Below are 21,677 nucleotides of genomic sequence, written 5' to 3'. Positions count from 1 at the left end.
TATTTGTTAACATTAGCTAGTGCACAGTGAAGTAACATATACTATTGTATTGACATTAAGAAAGATTAACAAATTCAGATAAACTGTTGCTCATTGTTAGTTCACATCACCTAATGCATTTACTAATGTTAACAAATAATTTTTTTTTAAATGAAAATTATTTTATTGAAGTATCAAACACATTCGTACAACAAAATGGCATTCAAATACTTTTAAATGCAGCAAAGAGACTACAGGTGCTTTGACACAAAACAAAAATAAACATAAAATAACAAAAATTTAATAAATACACACATAATAAATAAGCAAACAAATCATAAAAGATAAATATTATTTAATTGGTCATCACAGCATCACAACAACAAGTTAGGTTTGTCGAATAAATTTAACAGAATTCCAGCTTTTATATTTCGTATTTTTAATAGTTTTAATAATGTTTTCCAAAATTATAAACATAGGAAAAGATAAAAAAAAAACTACAAACTAATCAGGGTATCTTCCGATCATTCCAAATCCATTTTAAAATTAAAAACTGGAAAATGATGTATCTTAAGTCTGATTTTAAAGAATGAATTGAGTTGATACACTTTCCATATTTAGTTCTCTAAATAGGTCTTACTTATTAAAACTACAATGTAAAAATGAAATAGAGAAAATCTTAAAGAGCACCTATTTCATTGCTAAAAAATGTTATTTTGTGTATTTGTATAATACAATGTGTTTGTGTGGTTATGGTTAAAAAAAACATTGTTTTCCACATACCATACATTTTTGTAGCTCTAGATTTCACTGTCTTCCTGAAACACACAGATTTGAAAAGCCGGAAATATAAAGCTCCTTACCATGTTTAAAAGATTCTATCACAATGCAATGCTAACATAGTTAATTTACAAACTGTGTGTCTAAGCGGGAGTAATTACGATAATGTCGGTCTTGTCTACATCACCAATCCCAGGAAATAAACTGTTGTCTACAATCCGTGTGTTTGTTGTAGTCCAAGAAAAGAGATTTTCGCAGGAGACGATAACTCGCATTGTCGTTTACTTTGGGGTATGTACCTTTTGCATATCGTTAACAGGTACTAATACACACGAAAGGAAATGTAAAACCGTGAATCGTATACGATTGGTGCTTTTTAAAAAGCTCTATTTTCCAATATTTTTAGCTACCATTGATCTCACCTGCATTTGCAAAGGTTACCAGCAGGGGAGCAAAGACGCAAAAGTGCAGGCAGATATAGGCCGTTTTATACAAGGCTGCAGCCTCCAGATTGACAAACGGCCATACAGTACCATTAAAAAGGGTACATTTTATACAGGTCAATCATGTCCATTAATTAATTCTTAATACATTTCATACTATAGTGTTAAATATGTAGTACTTTTTAAAATATAGTATTTTTTTGCAACTGGATCAGTCTGCTTTAACTTTTAACATAATGTTTAATTCCTATAAAATGTAATAATATAGTATTTAATATAGACTCTATGTCTGGCTCTCTCTTGTAAGGGTTTTACAAATAGCTACAAATTTTAAGCCTGTTAACAAGCAAATAAACAATGTTGTTCATGTACTCTTTCAGTCCTTGTCTGTCTGTGAAAATATTGAATTGGCACATAAGAAATATTGGAAATGGCGCATTTTATATAAAAAAAACTGGCAATCAGATTCGGTCATGAAATATCAAACATCATGCAAAATTTTGAACAAGGGCCATTTTTCTTTATTCTGTTATGCCATGTATTTTAATTTAAATCTCTCTTGTTTTATAAAGAATAGTACACATCCCACACTTTCTTTCAGTGTGTAAACGCATGAACAGAGCTGTAATCGATTGAATAAGCTCACTGAAGATGAAACACTTTCATTATTAATATTCAAAGGGTCATATACACATGCACAGGATTAAGTTATAATATGAAACACATCACACATAATTTATACATCGAATCTACTGTAAAGGTTGACACAGTACTCCTGTTCTAATTCTGTTCTGTACTGGAGTAAAAAAAGGCAAAGGTAGTCATTAGTCTGTCACATCAAATTAATTCTTGGTCCTGATGCAGGCGACGTGAGGAGACACCATGCACATTTGGCCCTCTGATGTGCATTGAGTGCTTTTCACAACGTTTTTCTGATCGCTGAAATGCTACTAGGTCCAAATCCTTGGATTGTTTGCATTCACACAAATTGCACTTTAGTAATTTAACTCTTTCCCCACCAGCGTTTTCACAAAAGTTATGCCTTCCAGAAAATGTTCTTCTTTAAATATAAATGAAAGAACAGACCCTCTGCTTTCAAACAAAAAACCTGTTTCATCCTACCTTCATTTGTTTTTTTCACCTGTCAAATATGTATATATATACATATACCCAACTTCAAACGATCCAATCAGATCTTGATGGACAAATTCCAATCCAGCCCTGCCTTATTTCATTCCAGAAGTCGTTTCATTTGGATATACGTCACCACGAGGAAAATAAGGCAATCGCTACCTTCGTTTCATGGCGACTTTAAAAATACAAAGTTTTGTAAAAAAAAAGAAAGAAAATAAAGTAAAAGTAAATATAAAGCCGAGATAATTGTGTTTTTGGGAAAGACATCTGATAGAAATCCAATTCAGAGCAATGATCAAAACAATTCAATTCAATTCAATTCAATTCAATTTTATTTATATAGCGCTTTTCACAATAGTTAATTGTTTCAAAGCAGCTTTACATTAATAGAAACAGTGAAAAGCACAGAAAACGACAAATAGCAAAACATAATACACGATAGCATAAGCAGTTAAATTTGCTGCGGCTATGACTCAACATTATAAGCGAGCGTATTACTAATGTAACGTCTAGAAGAGGAAGCTAAGTTAAGCCCAAGAAGGCTGCCTCCCCGGGTTAAAAAACCCCCTAGAAGAAAAAACATACACTGAGTTTGAACTGTTTGATGTGAGGGGGTTGCTTCCAGGTTGTATAAGTTGGGTAAGAGCACCATCTGGTGGATAGTAGCGGAAATACAAATTGTCGGAAAAACTCGTCAGTGTCATGCTGCGTTCCGGCCAGCCGCGGTAGATGCGTCAAGTGCTTTCAATGTTAAGTTAATGTGAAAATGCGTTGACGCGCGTTTGGAGGGCTAGCGTTGCGATTGAGGCGCTTAGTGCGGCGCGTTAGATGCGATTCCGCCTCATTTGCGCGTCTAGTTCACGCGAATGCCGCAAGTTGAGCGTTGCCACGGCAAACGTGCGAGTTGAAAATTTTTATCTTTGGCTTGCTCTAGCACCTTGCTCTAGCAGTGACGTGATTACAGAAAGTGAGCGGAGTCGCAGATGCCCCTCCAATGACGCAAATTTACGCCTAAATGTCTCGATAACTAATGCTAAATACACACCAAACGCGGGGCATCACGTTACTTGCTCTAGATTACTCGCGGGATATATGCGAATTTTTCGCTTGAGTATCATATTTTAAACTTTGGCGAAGACGCGTTTGAGGCGAATAGCGCGTGTTTTCGCGGCACCCCACATGAGGACGCGTCTGATCGAGCCTTCCATTTACTTTGAATGTAATCTATTGCACAAATCATTGAACTCGCGTCTGGTGTAAACCCACAGTAAAATTTCACACGCGAATGAAGCGAGTAAACTCAAAATGTTCAAGCGGCAAACTAGACGCGATTTTGACGCATTAAACGCAACTGGTGTGAACCCACGGTCAGAGAAGCGCTTTCTTTTAATTAACGAGTTGGTAGGGAAAGAGTTAATGGAATCAGCGCTAGACTGTGCGAAAGAGGTTTTGGTAAGTTACAGCTTTCAGGCATGATGGCCATTTCGCTCAAGAATGAAGATTCATGCAAGTTTTTAGACTTCTTTGACCTGTGAAACACTTCCCGCACCGCTGTCATTTGAAAGGCATGTCACACTCTTCTCCATACTGTGAGTTCTCACATGATTTTTAAGGTTTCCTTTATGTGCGAAACTCTTTCCACACTGAGGGCACGTAAACGGCTTCTCGCCAGTGTGAATTCGCATGTGGTCATTGAGGTATGCTTCACGTGCGAAACTTTTTCCACAATGGGGACATAAAGAAGGCTTCTCTCCAGTGTGAATTCTGATGTGCATAGTAAGGTTTCCTTTATGCGTGAAGTTTTTTCCACACTGAGGGCAAGTGAAAGGCTTCTCTCCGGTGTGAATTCTCATGTGACGCTTCAGGTATCCCTTATCTCTGAAGTTCTTTTGACAATGATGGCACGTGAAAGGCTTCTCTCCAGTGTGAGTTTTTGCGTGAGCCTGAAAACAGACTTTACGAGCAAAACCCTTTCCACACTGACGGCACGTGAAGGGCTTCTCGCCAGTGTGCATTCTCATGTGAACCAGAAGATTTTCTTTATGCGTGAAACTCTTTTCACACTGAGGACACGTATAAGGATTTTCTTCTGTGTGAATTCGTTCGTGGATCTTAAGGTTTCCTTTATAGGCAAAACCCTTCCCACAATGATAGCACGTGAAGGGCTTTTCTCCAGCGTGAATTCTCATATGACACTCAAGGCTTTGCTTATGTGTGAAACTCTTTTCACACTGAGGACATTTGAAGGGCTTCTCTCCGGCATGAAATCTTATGTGTTTCTTAAGGTATCCTTTGTGTGCAAAACTCTTTCCACACTGAATGCATGTGTAAGGTTTTTCTCCAGTGTGTATTCTTATGTGTTCATTTAGGCTTTCTTTACGTGTAAAACTTTTCTCACAGAGTTTGCATATAAAACGTTTCGGCCCAGTGTGGCTTCTTCTGTGATCTTTTAAGCGTCCTTTATGAACGAAAGTCTTTCCGCACTCGTGGCACGCGAAAAGCATCACTCCCATATGAATTTTTATGTGTTCCCTAAGACTCCCTTTATGTTTGAAGCTTTTTCCACATTGAGGACAGGTAAATACATGGCTGAATACAAAACTTTCAGTTCTAGTTTGTGAGGAATTGTCTACAGTCTGTGAAGAAGTCAATGATTTTTCTCCAGTTAGGAAATTATGATGCATCTCCTCTGCTTCATTCAGGTTTTCTGTTTTCAGGTCTTCTATCAAGCCTAAAATGATAATAAAAGATCAATTAAACAAGTGAATCCAAATTTTATTGAAGTACTACAGCAGACATAAGTAACATTTTATGTGATCTTTGAGTTTTTCAATATGATAGATCAATGATTGTGATGGAAAGATGGTCACACAAGAAAGAAATGTGGGACGTTTGGCATTACATATTTAAAAAAATGTCTTAGTCTTAAAGGTGGAGTGTGTAATTTTTAGAAGGGTCTCTTGACAAAAATGCAAAATAATATACAAAACTATATTATCAGGGGTGTATAAAGACCTTTCATAATGAACCGTTATGTTTTTATTACCTTAGAATGAGACCTTTTTATCTACATACACAGAGGGTCCCCTTACATGGCAGTCGCCATTTTGTGCCACCATGTTTCTACAGAAGCTCTTAATGGACAAACTTTTTTATGAAGTTGTCTCCAATGATGACATGTTTGTCCTGTGTCGGCTACCGTAGCTTCTCTATGCGTTTCAAAAGCAAGGGGTGAGCTATGAACTGAGCTGTTGGTTGCAATTTGCAACCTCACCACTAGATGCCGCTTAAATTTACACACTGCACCTTTAACCTACACTAATCTTGAAAAAATATATAGCGCTGGAAAGCTCTCAGATATTTCTTTAACATTTTGCAAAAATTATGTAGTAAGTGTAATTTCCTAAAATTTCACGGGCCAACCGGTGGGCCCAAGGTGTTGTTACACATTTATTATTACATATCCTATTAACCTGAAATAATCTTTAGAAACCATATATTGTTGGAAAGCGCTAATGCTGCGTTTACACCAGCCGCGGTGGAGGCGGCAAAAATGCGCTATTCGCACGTAGTTGGACGCTTGAACTACTTTTACTCGCTTTATTTGCGCGTGAAAGCCACGTGTGAAATTCTAGTCATTCGAGACATTCACATGGAAATTCGCGTCATGGGAGGGGCTTCTGCGACTCTGCTGAGACTCCGCTTGCTTCCTGTAATCACGTCACTACTACAGCAAGGTCCTGATTGGTTAATGCGGTGCAGAAATACGCCAAAGTTCAGATTTTTCAACTCGAGCGTTTCCCGCAGCAACTCTCAATTCGCGCGTACTGTGGCGCAGGATGCCTAATCCCGTCTTTGCATTGACTTAACATGTAAATCACCCACGCTTGCCGCCTCTACCACGGCTTGTGTAAATGCAGCATAAGAATGTAGTTTTTATATTTCAAAACCTTTTTGCATAAAGATTATGCAGCAAACAGTCGGCACCTACTAGCTGTTGTTGGTAAAACCACTAAAAGTGTGACAGAAACCTATTTTTTGTGATTTTAACTTGAAATTTGTATCAGACCTAGTTAAGACGTGGCTTTATTTTTAAAACATTTGTATTTTTTTAAATACATGTATATTGCAATAACTATACTAAACTAACTTTTAATTTATATTTACAACTCCAAACACTTAAAAAAGTATAAAATGTGTTCTGGAAAAGAGATCAAGAGATTTTGCTTTTAGACCAAATAAAGTTATATTAATTTGAAGGTGCACATCACCTTTTAACCTCCACACACAAAAAGAGCCGGGGGGGGGGGGGGGTTGACAGTTAAAAGGTTAAATCAATAACTTAATAAGTTTTTAATAATAATAATAAAAATAATAATAATAATGTAATAATTTACAACAAATAAACTAAGACTGAGAAAATTAACAAGCCACGCCCACTCGGCTACAATTAGTAAATACACCCCAAATAAAACTCATAAAAATTATTACATAATGGATTATACAATAAATAGCCCTATAAACAGAATTAAACTTGTGATAAGAGACGTCGCCACAAGCTCTGCTGTTTTTAACAGTATGATCGTTGATGCATTCTGTTCTCGAAGTCTAACTTTCATAGGTTTAAAAAATTATATTATGTTATTAGCCCACTTTATGATTGTTTTACTGCTTTAATTAAAAGTGACCTGTTTTTTCCTCGGTGTATTCACTCTGTATGCTGCTTGGTTTTGGATAACTCGAGTCTTCACTCTCCTCTTTAATAATGTCCATATTCACGTTGTTCCAGTTGTCCCGTATTTTTTTTCTTTTCCAGTGCTCCCAATGTGCGCTTTACTCACAAAAATTATTATAAATCATCACTCCACATTAGGCGAATACTACGACAATACTCTACAACATTATATTCAGAATATTTAGAAAACAAAAGGTGACTATTAGTTAAACGTTTGACAATCCTTACATACTGAAGCGCTCAAAATGCAGAAGCCTTTAGCGAAGCGGCCCTGGTGACGTCACTACAAAATAGGGTGAATAAAAGTCCTATTAATCCATTCTAAAATGAGAATATGCATAGGTCTTTATACTAACTATATTTATATATAAATATATACTAAATACGATACAAATATATGTTTTTATACACGTTGATTTTAAACCGTGTAAACTGAGGAAAAAAACTCGGAATTTCTCCACATTCTACAGTGAATATTAAATTAACTTAAATATTTTATTGCCATAAAATTTGTAAACATAAATGAACTTTACATTTTATGCTTTGAGGTTGGAAAAGGTAGAAGTTTATTCATGTGTACTGCAAATTGTTAATATTTTCCAGAAGGGTGCGAATCACTTAGCGCAGAATTTTGGTTAATAATATTTTTTTTAAACAATGTTTCTACAAGCTTTTTACGTTGTAGACAGATCAGTCTGTTATATTCTTCCGAAGCCACGGAACTGCATGTTACAGTAATTTACCGCGGGGGCAATAAATATCAGACGGACCTGCTTCCTGTTTTGAAACGTACTGCCCATTTCTCATAAAGGCAATGATAATAATAATAATAATATTGATGATAATGATGTAAACGCGCGTTTTTGAGCGCACTGATCTGATCCTGCTGTAAGCATGTCGGTGAGCTCGGGTTGCAGTACGGTGCTGATGTCGGTGCGGGTGTCGGTTCGGCCGCTGCGCGTGGGCTCGGACTCTTTGCGGCTGCAGCTCAGTATGAACCCGAGCCGCGCGGGACTCTTCACGCTCACACTCAGACACAACGACCGCGGAGGACGCAGCGTGGTACAATGGCATTACCTTTATCACATCATAACTGTCTTTCAGTCTATCATGTCTTTTTCCAGCTACTTGAAAAAATTCTGACTGAAATATTCCCATCCTTATGACAATTAACTATGATTTAATTAGAGTAACAGTGTAGTGCATGTTTTTACCATAGTGAGCTTGAAATACTTTAGTCAGAAACAGGTAAATGTGTGGTTACTACTTGTATTTCACTACAAATATCATGAATAAACTGTGGTTATTTTTGTCTGGGACATCTCAATGAACAGTACAGTACAGTTAGCTTTATAAAAGCATTTCTAATAAGCGAATATTTTAATAAGTGAATCTCAGTGTATCCATTGGACATGAGGTTATCCTTAAAATTATTCCTATAAAATTGACTGAGCTGTGTTTATAACTAACATTGAGAGTCGTTAAGCAGTATCGATTGAGATAAGCTGTTTTCTCTCTCTCAGTCTTTAGCAGAGTTTGATCTTCGCTCAGTGAAGTACGAGATCACATCAGCTCGATGTCATGAACTGCATCTCATTAAGCCACCCCACGACTCCCTCACATTTACCTTCCGAAGCGAGCAGGAGGCCCAGGAGTGGGCTACTGTCATGATGTCATCACTGAGAGAGGCACACCGAGGTCTGATACCTGTTCATCATTAATGGTTCATTACCTGTAATATAAAATAAGCGACACTACAATAACAAACTATTATATATTTCACTTTTCTTTTACTTTAATATGGTGTGAGCAGGTCATACAAAATGACGTATGAATTCACTTGAATTAACTTTAATCCTTATTAATTCAAGACATCACATTTTCATTTACTCTTGTCTGTCTCAAAGTTGCCAGCACTTTGCATTCTTCACATGATGGACAGCAGCATACGAAGTACAGTGAAAAAAACTCAACCTTGTCCATGTCAACAAAAGGTATGTGTGTTTCCTTTTTTTTTAACGAAAGGACAGGCTTGATTTGATCTCGGTTAAGCTTGATCATATATGTTTATGAATTATAACGGTCTACTGTACAGCTTTTGTTTAAATTTACAGTGTCATCGACTGGAAACAGTGGATTACAAATCTGATTATCTGATTCAGATCAAATAGGTCTCATCATCTGTAGTCTGTTTTTAAATTTATAGTTTCAATTGCATAATACTGCTCGATATGGCTCACTTTTGGTTTTTTTCCACTGTGTACAGTTCCTAGTACCTGTGCTCGGTCGCATGAAATCCCCTAGCTATAAGGTTAAGAGTACCCTTAATGAAACGTGTTCACTTAAGGAAACATAATGCTGTCATTAAGTATTTACCCTTAAATACTGAAGTACTCTCTTAAATTCTGCTATGCATTGCTAGACCATAACAGGTCTGCTTTAACAAGCTTTTGGTTTGCTCTGCTTAAACTGAAACATTTTTTTTTCAGCGTGCACTTTGCTCCCATATTTCTATATCCTTTATTTCAAGATAACTCTCAGGGCTACACAAATATGAATTTGTGCATCTCTCACCTGCGCCCCATGACCTAACCTCCTTTATTTTTGACGGCTGTCAGCGAGAGGAGAGAAATAATGATAGTGGGTGGAGTTTTGTGTGATGTTGACCTGTAAATGCAGATACGATGGCTGGACTGCATTTACATTACGCTGAGATCCAACATTACTCTACTACTTTTGCATCAGGACGAATATCGAATAACATTTTGATCACAAAAGCGTTTACACTTGTCTTTTATATGTGTATGTGGACAACATCCGTATACAGGTCACATGTTAATGCCAAGTGTAAACGCAGCCTATAGTCACGCTCACTTTAAAATGGTTTTAAACTGCAGTGGAAGAGCAAACTGAGACAAAGTAAAAGCGAGCCGAGCCTTGTTGTTTCAAGCCTAGTCGTACCATATATGCAATGGAAAAGACAAAAGAGTGTAAGACAAAATATTTAAATGAAAGGTGTTTCAATCCAAAAAATAAAGTATAGAATGTATAAATAGTGATCGAATGGGGTCGAGACATGCAATGGGTTTAATTAGAATGGGCATCTTTTACACAAGCACCAAGACTCACTCTGTCTGGAGCATGTGCACTGATCACCAGGTTATAGCTCCAATACCACGAATATAGTTTAAAGGTGCGGTGAATTAAGGTATCAATTTTAACTTGAGCTTTTGTTATATGAGGTCATTTTACTTAAACGAACATAAGTAAGATTCAAAACTAAAACGTCCTTGTTACTGAAATATCAACCCCAAGCACAGCAAACGCCAGGTTCTGGAATGTGCCTATCTATGATGTAGTCGATCATTTAAACACTGCCTGTAAAAAAGAATCTCATCGTCTACGTTGGTAGCCTCGCCCACTGGTTCGCTTAAACTGGATAGAGCAGGGGTGTCAAACTCATTTTAGGCTGAGGGCCGGATGGTAAATAACGCCACAAAGTGAGGGCCGGATAATTTTTTTAAACCTTAGTGTGCTGATAATTGTCTTAAATTAACTAAACAAACCAATTAATTAGTTTGTTTAGCAAGAAAACCAGAGAACCACACAGCTCTGTGAAAACTACATTTCATAAGTCACACTCATTTTGTACATATTATACACACAAATTTACATCTGTACAAAACCCACTGGCCTTAGGTTGAAAAGCCTTAATTTAACTTCTTTTGCCTTAATGCCAAAATTATTTATTAACCATTCACTTTTCTTTGTAATGAGAACAGTCATTTAGAAAATGAAAATGCTAGATGGGGCAGTGGCTCAAAAGCAAAAAGGGCACTATGGGGGGTGGTACTATTATTATGGTTTTAATGAAGTATTATAAATATGATGTGTTATATTACTAGCATCAACTTAGACAAGTGATTATAATGGGAAATATAATAACAAGAATTAAAGTCTGCTACACATTCAATATGATTTACCTGTTGGCTTGATGGAGCTTTGAATCCATGTTTGCAATGTTGAACTGCCTTTAGCAGCCTCTCTTTTCGCTCTCTGTCGTTATTTTGTGAAGGCATTGGTGTTTTTTGTATTTTTTTCTACAAGGTGTGCCAACAACAGCAAATTTAGTGTTTATATTAACTTAGATCTGATCGGGAACATTAAATCGATTAGACATGTATTGTAACGTTAATACTAAGAATGTGGATATTTTGTTGTTGTTTGCTTGCTAAGTTGTTGGCACTTTTAGAACACCGACAGCAAATCATTACCGGAAGAAATACATAAACAAAGTTACAAATTACTAATTCTGCGGTTTAACAACTGATATAATGTAATTAATCTACCTGTTAATGCAACGAACTTCGGAAACTGTTGTCTTCGCTCTCCAGGCAGAGAGTGAACACCGTCACAGAGATGCTGCGGAGCGGGGGGGAAAACACAAAGTGGATCGCCGGAATCAGTGGATCTTTAGCGGAGCGGTAACAATAAAACGGCAAGATTTTTGGGCACCGTGTTTAGTCTATGTTCCGCGTTTTGCTGCTTTCCGCAAGTCTCTCATATTAAAAACGAAATAGACACCCGCCTGAAAGGGTTTTTAAAATATGTATTTAATATTTAATAAAACTGTATAAATCATCATGCGGGCCGGATTGGACACCTTTGCAGTCGTTGAAGACTGCAAAATATTGTACAGTGCCTGGTTGTGGAAGAACACAGTCGCTACATAAACTTCCATCGGAATCTGATATTAGGAATACGTGGTTGGAGTTTATTCATACAAAAGTTCCAGCTCATGTGGGTAAAACATTGAGCATTTGTTGTGAACAAGCCACAGATTAACGCTGAATGCTGTTCCATCAATATTGGATCCTGACAAGAATGGCGCAGTAAACTTGTGTGAGTAAAACGCTTTAGTACAATGTGATCGCTTCATATGTCCTGGTTGTGTGTAACCACGGATGTTAGACTGTTTCAAACGTTTAACGAGTAATAAAGGTACAACACTTAGCTTTTCTATATATACCGTGGTGCGTAACGCTACGTGTTCATAAGACCAACCTTACAAGTAGTAAGCAGCACATTAGAAATATACACAGTTTGTGATCTGACTTACCACGCTGTAACACGCTTGGAGCATCTTTGGTATTATCCTGCACTAATTGCTTGTGCACTTCTGGTTAGACCTAAACCACATTTTGTTGACTTGTGCTTGTATAATGGCAATAAAGTTGAAACCCAAACATATAAAGGCCCAAACATATAAAGGTTAATCCCTCCGGCTGCCATTTTTCCACGTTGTAAGTTTTCAAAACAATTCCCCACATTTAATGACGTATCTAGTTTATGTAAAACTGTTATCCAGTCCTAGCAGGTGGGTGTTTACTTCAAGTCTTTAATGCGGCCCGCCAATCAAAACTGAGCATTTCTCAGCCTCAAAATCAGGGTACAAAATATTACTTATTGCTGTTAATAGGTTTTAATGTAAAAACCACGCAAACATCATTAGTAGACCCACAGACAACAGTATAAAACGATAAAAACAACGATTCACTGCACCTTTAACAAAATGAATGTATATGACAGACCTTATTTTACATTGTCTAACAGTCTTTTCGTCAAAAATCTAATTGAGTCAAGTTGCACATTTCATCTTTTGAACGTTATATCATTATTATGTTCTGCCTGCTTTAGAGGAGTTGTGTATAGAGCTTTCACAAGCTATAGAGGCTGGAGATACTGCTGCAGCAGTGCGCTACGCCTCCGATCTCGCCCAGCATCAGATAGCACTGAGTATTCAGCCAACTCCAAGAGACACTGAAGACGGGGAGATAAGGTATCGTTGTGCTTTCCTCATTGAAGATACATGAATTATGATAGAACGTTTTATTTTGGCTTTAAGGTGTGAAATTTATATCAGTGACATCCTGTGCGTTTATTCTACATGCTCTTTAAAATGTATTTTTTTTTTTGTACAAAACTATTTTGCTAAATAAGTTAATTGGTGGACTGTCTCTGTCGGGTTCCTTAATGCTGATTTACCCTCTCCTGTTTGTATTTTCAGTTTAGCTGTGGTAGTAGAGGATGCATCGTCATCTTGTTGTGTTACAGTAAAAATCCTCCCCCATATGACGGTTTCCTCTTTAAAGCAGCAGGTATGACAGGTTGTGTGATGTCTTTCTGTCTTATGCTGCATTCACACCAGCCACGGTAGAGTGTGATTTCAATGTTAAGTCAATGTGAAGACGCGTTGACGCGCGTCTGGAAGTCTCATGGTACATACACACGGGGCGTAAGCGTTAACGCTTCTCGTTCACTTTTAATGGGTGACGTCATGCGTTGCCGAACTGAATTATGGATCCGTCAGTGCCGTTGCTCGCAGCAGAAGTTGAACATTTCTCAACTTTTCAAGCGGCAGCGCATGCGTCAGCCAATCAGATCGCCTTCTGCAAATAACCTAGGCAGAGGCAGGCAAATTTGTTTATGGAAGACCGGAGCATGTGTTGCGGCCACTGTGATTGGCTGTTGGCCACGCTTCAGACAAGCCTTCCGTCAAGCGTTAAAGGAACTCACAAAAGTGCTATTACGCCATAAAATATAGTTCCTCTTTTAAATCCGCTTAGAAAAGCGCTACGTTTTATTTTGTACCACCAAACTTGCTCGTATAACTACTCGTCTTAAATAGGAAAAACGTTGATGTGTTTGGTCACTTCTAACTTTATCTCTAAATGGCAGCATTGAATGAATGGGGCTAAGCTTAATGCTATCGAAGCGTCGCAGCGCGCTCCAGCGCTTACGTGCACGCACACAGATGATAGAGGGATGTATCAACAATTCTTAGTTAAGGTAATAACATATTTTAATATTGAAAATGAGTAGACTATTCCTTTAACACTTCGGTCCCGTGTGAATGTACCGTTATGGCGCGAACGAGGCATTTAGCGATTCCGGCACGAATTGAGTGTTAACCGCGGGAAACACGCGAGTTGAAAAATTTGAACCTTGCCAGAAAAACGCACCGCTTTAACCACGTCACTGCTAGAGCAAACTCCTGATTGATTACAGGAAGTGAGCGGAGTCACAGAAGCCACTCCCATGACGCGAATTTCCGCGTGAATGTCTCGATGACTAGCATTTCACGCGCGAATAAAGCGAGTAAACTCAAAATGTTCAATTTGACGCCTCAAACGCGGCTGGTGTGAACCCACAGTTAGTGATTTACTGATCATTAAGTCTTCTGTCTTCTCTTGCAGATGTTTCTTGAATATGGTTTTCATCCCAAGGTGCAGCGTTGGGTCATCGGACAGTGTCTGTGCGCAGACTCCCGTTCCTTAGCGTCGTATGGCGTCTGTAGGGACGGTGACACAGCATTCCTCTACCTTCTGACTGCCCGTCACGCCTCCCTCAGTCGTCAGCTGTGCCGGCAGGACCAGGAGAACGCCGTCCTCATGCTGACACCAGCAACAAACCCTACAGCTACTCATACACCAGCTAGCAGCAGCAGTCCCATTAGTCACGACTGGAGAGGTTACAGTACGCTACCTCCTCGATTTAGTCACAGCAGCTCAGGTGAGCTCAGTAATCTCACCTAAGGATGAATTAAATCTGCTTCTTTTCACAATCATTTCTCATGTGTGTGTTTTAAGCATTTTTTTTTTACTTATGCCATTTGCATTTACACAATAAAAATGCTGTTTTTGGGTCCTGATAAAGCTAACTTTTGTAATCCGTATTTTAATGTGCAGTTTTCCAAAACGATGGCCTTTTGTAGCAGTTGCCTTGGTGTTGTCGTCACATAACAAATGAAAACAAAGCAGCGGGTCAAATTGTTTGCGAGGCTACCGGGTTTTCTTTCTGACTTGTGGGTGGGGGGCTGCAGACTGCAAATACGTTGGTGCTGTTTACATTCGGTCCAGTCAGGTTAAAAAAATTTGTCACTGGTTCGGGTCGGACTCGGGTCTTTCTTGGGTTTCTCTCGGTCGGGTCTTTCTTTAAAAAAAAAAAAAGTATGCACGTCGGGTTTGGGTAAAACATGAATTGGGTCATTTCGTGTTGGGAACATTTCTTTGGATGCTAGAAGACCTCCAGTTCACGCCACAGCTATAACGATAAAGATTTAAGGACCGTCTGTATGTTTAAGTATAAACATATTTGAAGATTAAAGCCAAGTCCATGATTTCTGAAAGCCAATGTTGACCAAATCACCTAAACAAACACACCCCTATCCCAATAGAATCTGGACCTTCTTTTGATCGACCCGCCTCACACATACGCAATCCAGGCAACAATGTCAGTTGCTAGACATGCCCCTTACTGCTGACTGGCTACAAGTGTGTTTTGGTAGTCGGCCCGCCCCTCTTTTCCAAAGCGTTTTTCAGATATCATGTACTCCACCTTTAAAGGCTCTTGCACTGGAATGAGCTTATCTCCTATGTTGACACAGATTTATGATTAAACTGAAATGTCATTACGACTGCCAATAGGGGGCGAACTCTGACAGTCGTGTCCAAATGTAGTGTACAATGGAAAGGCTGTATAGCCTATATACTGTACCTTTAAAATATTAAGTGTAATTTTATTCATAAGGAGAAGACTGGCTATATGTTTTAAATACTTGAAAGTAATAATTTATGAACGTTAGACAGTTATAAACAAAATAGGTTCTTCATTACAGTAAGTGCTATACAAAAATGCACGTGTTGATTGATTACACTTGCACTCCTTTGTGCAACTATTAACATTTGGCTCTTGCAATTTTAAACTGCAGTTGTTTTTGAAATCTTAAAATTTTCAGTAATTAATACTGGATACGAAATGTGTGCATTTTTTGAATATGGCCTAGAATAAGTAACAAAAACAACATAAGTTATAAAAAATATATATAATTGATAATGTATTCAATAGGTAAAAGTAAAAAATATATAAAATGGGGGTAAAAGTTTAGCCCGCATCATATTTACATTTTTAAAATCGGAGTTTTAACAAATATGACCAATAGTAATTTTCTTGACATTATTTACAGACTTTGAATATCGGGCAAAGGTGACATTTCCAGAAGATAATAAAACATTTGACCGAAGCTAAATGTAAACATGGGATTTAATCTATTAGAATTTGACCTAAACAGTGAACAGGGTTACTGCTAATAATCACAATTATAATTGTTGTTATCAGTATTTGATGCTTGATTGTTTCTTTTTTCGGGCTGAACAGGTGGGAGTGGGTGTGGCACAGAGAAACCTAGCGTCAGTGACATCATTAACCTTGATATTCGGCAGCCCGGAGGGTCCAAACTGAAATCAATAAACACGCAGGTAATGCATACATTTACAGATTTTCTTTTTAAATTAGCACATTAGCACAAGTGGTACTTCGGGCTTATTTATTTACAGTCCTTTGGTCAGTTGCATAAACTGCTTAATTTGTTTTGGTCTACGTATTTTAAAACCAAAATGTAAGACTAGTTGTTCAGACTAGTTTTTAGACATCTCCTTAGGTTATGTAGAAATATGATACAAAGACACACCCTGAAATGATTAATAAATACATTTCTCTCTCTCTTTGTGTCTGTTAGTTGGGGTGGTCCTGCCCTTCCTGTACATTTATAAATAAATCCACAAGACCAGGCTGTGAAATCTGCAGCGCAGATCGACCCAACCCTCCCAATCACAGTAGCACTCATCAGGTCTATTTACACTACAATATAGTTTAAGTTAATACTTGCTCATATCAATGACTGTGCTGGTGTTAGAAACCCTAATATGCCTTTTCTTTGTCTGTTTTCAGGAAAAAGTAAGAAGATCTGATCAGTGAATGTGGGTTGTAAATGCACAAGAATATTAACAGACACAAAAACTCTAAACTCCCATTCATACACGCCTCAACCAAATCCAGTAGCCTTGAAATGCCGGCCCTCAGTTTCTGTTATTCAGTTTGATGTTTTTCAGCGAAGCTTAAAACTTTCACAGTGATTGAATTGCTGATTTTACCATTTAATAACCTCACTCCAGGTGTTGCCACCACAGAGAAGTTATTGGCAGGCAATATTTCAGGTTTGTTAAGATTACACAGCCTGGCAAAAATATTTTTTTACATCAAGATTTGGAGAGGGTCTTGTATTGTTGATAGGAGAGTCAAACCAAACACATTTGAACTATTTCCAGCCAGCTCCAGCATTTTTTATGATTTTCACAAAAGTTTAATGCCTTCTAGAAAATGCTCTTTTTTTTAAAGGAACAATAAGTAGGATTTACCCCCATGTAGTGTTGAAATTGTTTTTTGCATTCAAACGAATAGTGCTCTCTAGCGCCTCGCTTGTCCAAATGCGTGTTGCAACTACGGTAGCCGTTATGTAATCACTGATCTTTTTGTCCGTTCAGCTGGTTCACGTGTTCTGAATGAAAACGCGTTGTGGAAACGCGTTGGTAGGCTAGTGCTTTTTAATGCTTCAGTGTTTTATAAGTTGGGTAAGAGTGCCACCTAGTGGATAATAGAGGAAATATGAATTGCTGTAAAAACTCATCATTGGCAGGGAAACGTTTTCTCTTAATTGAAGAGATAACTTGTCAATGGCGGGGAAAGAGTTAAAGACTTTCTCTTTAGATGTTTTCTGTGTTTGATGCAGGTCAATAATTGACCCTGTTATACATCGTTGGACATAGTTCATGAAATGAGAAGTAACTGCATCAGTTTGGGTTAAACGACTTGCTGTCAGTTAAAACGTATTATTCATTTAAATAGTAATCCATTAATGCACTCTTTTGCCAGGCAGTGTATTTAAGGCATCTCTCCTCATATAGATAATACATGTTTTTTAATGTCAAATTTTCAATTGGCCCGACCTGTTTGCAGGTGGTAGGTCATTTGTGGTGTTATGAGGTTATTAACAAATTGAATTGCTTTGTAATTTAAGTCATGTTTTTTTAAATGTTACTCGTTACACAGTATGCTAGCCAATGTTCTTGCCAATTTCACATCAGGACAAATATCATTTAGATGTATCAGGTTTTATTTATGTTCTCTTTGGACTGTAGGTGCCAAGTTTTACAGTCCTTGTCAGAATTGTTGGCACACTTTGTAAATAAGAGCTGAAATAAATCTGCATTGTTTATTCTATTGATCTTTTATCAAAAAAATCTTTAAAAAATCTAACATTTTAGTGAAGTACAACAATTTACACGGTTCCCACGGGTCCTTGAAATCTTTGAAAGTTTTTGAATCTGGGCAAAAAAATTCAAGGCCATGGGAAGTTTTTGAAATATACATACATAGATACAGGACATTGAAAGTGCTTGAATCTATTTTATGAAAGAAGTTTTCTGTGTAGTGTAGGATAATATCATACAAATTCTAGACTTTTTAAGCACACGTGTTAAACTGTTCACTTTAAATGCTTATATCTTCTGTATGTGAATGTTGATTCATACCAAAATGCTTTTTTGCATAGTTGTATTTGACACATGAAAACATCTCTGGTTACGTATGTAACTGTTGTTCCCTGAGAAGGGAACGAGACGCTGCGTCTCCCTTGCTATACTTCCTGCGTCCCTGTAACGCTGTCTTTGGCAATATTTCAGATAGCGATATACTTCCCGGCTCCCGCGTCACCCTGTCTTTGTCGTTAAGCCTCACCATTGGTTGAATTTGATATACACATTCAGACGCACTTACCCCTAGAAGCGTCCCCAAAGTGTCACCGCAGCAGTGATGCAGCGCGAGTTCCCTTTGAAAGGGACCTGTAACAATGTATCTTAAAAAGTAACATGATGTAACCTTGCTCTCACTTAAAATGTGTCCACACATTTAGTCCTTGAATTTGAGGGGATTGGACTTGGAAAGTCCTTGAAAGGTCCTTGAATTTTGAAGTCAACTAAGGTGTGGGAACCCTGAATTTAATTTGGGGCTACAATCTCATCATAAAATTGATGTTTTTCTGTTATATATGGTAGACACAGTTATATAGAATCCACAGACATTCTTATGAAATGAGATTTAATAAAATATCTGAAGTATATGCCAAAGATATAACACTCCTGTTACTAAACTCTAAAAATGGCTGGGTTATTTTTGAACCATGTCAGTTAAATATTGGACAGAACACACTGCTATGACTCTATGCTGTGTTGTTTTAATCCATGGTTTCGTAACAACCCAACATTGGGTTATTTTTAACCCAGCGTTTTGTTCAATATTTACCCAACATAGGTCAAAATAACCCAGCCACTATTACAGTGTATGATTAAAGACAATCCGACACTCGTTATGGCCGTTTTGGCGACAGAAGTCTCGCCTTTTGTTTAAAACAACCAATCGATTCAATCGATAAAAACTGATGATTCACTGGGGGAGGAGCTCTGTCACATCAAAAATGTTTAATTTTAACTAGATGTATTACTGCAAATATCAGAATAGCTGCCTAGTCCCGCCTCCCAGTAAAAAAGAGCCAATTGTCAATCAAAATCCTTCGGGAGAGGGACTTTGCACTTGCCAAAAATCGCATGTCTTGTTGGTATTGTTTTAACAAGACCTGGAGGCATTGCAAATATGGTGTCTGAGTGATGTGACTTCCATAAAAGGACTTTGGTCGCTTGAGGGGCTTGACAAACTGTGGACATGCGCTATAGCTAAAACAACCTCTAAAAGAAGGTTGAAAAAATTTGAGCTTGAGAAACAAAAGTTATGGTACAGTTAAAGTCAGGTTTAATTGTTGGTCAGATATATGTTTTAATTGTGATTTTAACACATGATTTCAGAAATGTGTGTCTTTCCCCATTCAAGTAGGAATTTAGTGTTGCATGACGGAAATAACTAGAGACGTTGCAAACACACCCGCCTAGTGGCGCCACTTCCCTAAAGGGGAAATGAAAATGAAACACATTTAAAGATTACACAAAGGCCAAATTTGTTTGATCGTGCAGTGCAACGCGTAAAACCAAAGAATATAGTGCTGATGTGAAGCAAAAGATTGTTAAGCTTCACAACCAAGTGGCTGTAAGAAAATAGCTATAAAGCATTAAAAATGTCCATCATCAGCACCATAATTAAGAATTTTAATAAACTGGAGATGTTATATATCTGCCTGGAAGATGACGTGTCTATACGCTCTTAATTTACAATCAGAAGAATATCTCAGAAATCTCCAAGGATTGACGAACTGCAGAAACTTATTGAGTATTAGGGTCATAACTCCAAAAAAAGTTTAACAACACCTGTATCACCACAAGTTGTTTGAAAGAGATTTAAGAAAAAATCCTCTGGTCTCATCCAAAAACAAACTAGCATTGGTGCACAATGGGTTAGTTTAGAAGATAATTTGTCATGTATTTTCCAACCTCATCAGACGTGGATGGAAAAGTATTAAATAAAAGGGGGCCAATAATTATATTGGAGATGATAAAATGTATAATGAAATTTCACCCCATTTTTGAATTGCGTCCATTTCCACTAAAGTTAATTTTTTTTTTAATAAAAGATGAAAATGATGAATAATGCAGATTTATTTCCACAGCATTCTTTACTCATAAGAGTGACGATCATTTTGGCCAGGACTGTAAACTGTACGTTCTTCACTAAAACATTGTACCAAGGCCAGTATGGTTGGTCATCTGAAGGTTGAAAAAGCTGAATGAAATGGTGATAAATGCATGTGATGTATATTTTCCTTAATCTAAATGTTTTGTAAATGTTGTTCATGTCGGGAACACAGCTACATTCAGACACAGGGTTAAGAAGTGCATTTATTTTTATATATAGCATATTATTTAATGAAACGTAATATTAATTAAATATTTGTTTATTGTAAATGGTTGTGACTCTGCACCTAAAACATGTAGGCTACATGCATTTCACCATGGCACTGATGTAAATAAACATGAAGCCAAAGCATAATCTTAATCCTCAATCCTTTTATTGTTAGGAATGGAAAATTCCTATAATGGAGTTTGTTTTTTCTTGTGATGTTAATTTTCACCTGGCAGAACTTGAAGCTATTATAATGGGATATACCTAAAAGATTATTCCAAGATTGATTTAAGCTGATAGAAGAGCAACTTTGACTGAAATAACCACTCGTTACAATCGAGGTATGCAGCAAAGCATTTGTGAAGCCACAAAAAGGCAGGATGGGCTACAACAGCAGACCACCCCTCATCTCCACTACAAATAGGAAAAAGAGGCTACAATTTGCACAAGCTTACCAAAATTGGACAGTTGAAAACTGGAAAAATGTTGCCTGGTCTGATGAGTCTCGATTTCTGTTGAGACATTCAGATGGTAGAGTCAGAATTTGGCATAAACAGAATGATAACATGGATCCATCATGCCTTGTTACCACTGTGCAAGCTGGTGGTGGTGGTGTAATGATGTGGGGGATGTTTTCTTGGTACACTTTAGGCCCCTTAGTGCCAATTGGGCATCTTTTAAATGCCACGGCCTCCCTGAGCATTGTCTCTAACCATGTCCATCCCTTTATGACCACCATGTGCCCATCCTCTGATGGCTACTTCCAGCAGGATAATGCACCATGTCTAAGCTCAAATAATTTCAAATTGATTTCTTGAACCAATAAAGTACGTAATAGCACTTTTGGGAGTACTTCGACTCAG

General features: G+C 37.6%; 2 protein-coding genes across 3 annotated transcripts; one reads left to right on the top strand and one right to left on the bottom strand.

Moving 5' to 3' along the window:
* Positions 1 to 475: 475 nt before the first annotated feature.
* Positions 476 to 7,344, bottom strand: LOC129441510 (uncharacterized). 2 transcript variants are annotated; one of them, XM_055201174.2, is made up of 2 exons: positions 7,300 to 7,341; positions 476 to 5,067 (listed from the first exon to the last, which is right to left on the bottom strand). In XM_055201174.2, the coding sequence occupies exon 2, from the start codon at positions 5,018 to 5,020 to the stop codon at positions 3,851 to 3,853; it is 1,170 nt and encodes a 389-aa protein (XP_055057149.1). In that variant the 5' UTR covers positions 5,021 to 5,067; positions 7,300 to 7,341; the 3' UTR covers positions 476 to 3,850. The 2 variants fall into 2 exon arrangements, with proteins under 2 accessions (XP_055057149.1, XP_055057148.1); XM_055201173.2 differs by having other exon boundaries at positions 477 to 5,067; positions 7,025 to 7,344.
* Positions 7,345 to 7,811: 467 nt separating this feature from the next.
* On the top strand, positions 7,812 to 20,303 carry sharpin (SHANK-associated RH domain interacting protein). The gene is made up of 9 exons (XM_055201175.2): positions 7,812 to 8,133; positions 8,595 to 8,769; positions 8,979 to 9,065; positions 12,769 to 12,910; positions 13,139 to 13,229; positions 14,328 to 14,643; positions 16,288 to 16,388; positions 16,649 to 16,759; positions 16,861 to 20,303. Exons 1-9 carry the CDS (start codon positions 7,966 to 7,968, stop codon positions 16,885 to 16,887), a joined length of 1,218 nt encoding a protein of 405 aa, XP_055057150.2. The 5' UTR covers positions 7,812 to 7,965; the 3' UTR covers positions 16,888 to 20,303.
* The last annotated feature ends 1,374 nt before the right edge of the window (positions 20,304 to 21,677 follow it).

The sequence above is a fragment of the Misgurnus anguillicaudatus genome, chromosome 2 (genome assembly GCF_027580225.2).
Source record: "Misgurnus anguillicaudatus chromosome 2, ASM2758022v2, whole genome shotgun sequence".
Lineage (NCBI taxonomy): Eukaryota > Metazoa > Chordata > Actinopteri > Cypriniformes > Cobitidae > Misgurnus > Misgurnus anguillicaudatus.
The sequence above is the reverse complement of the archived record's forward strand: the minus strand, read 5'-3'. Positions and strand labels throughout refer to the sequence as shown.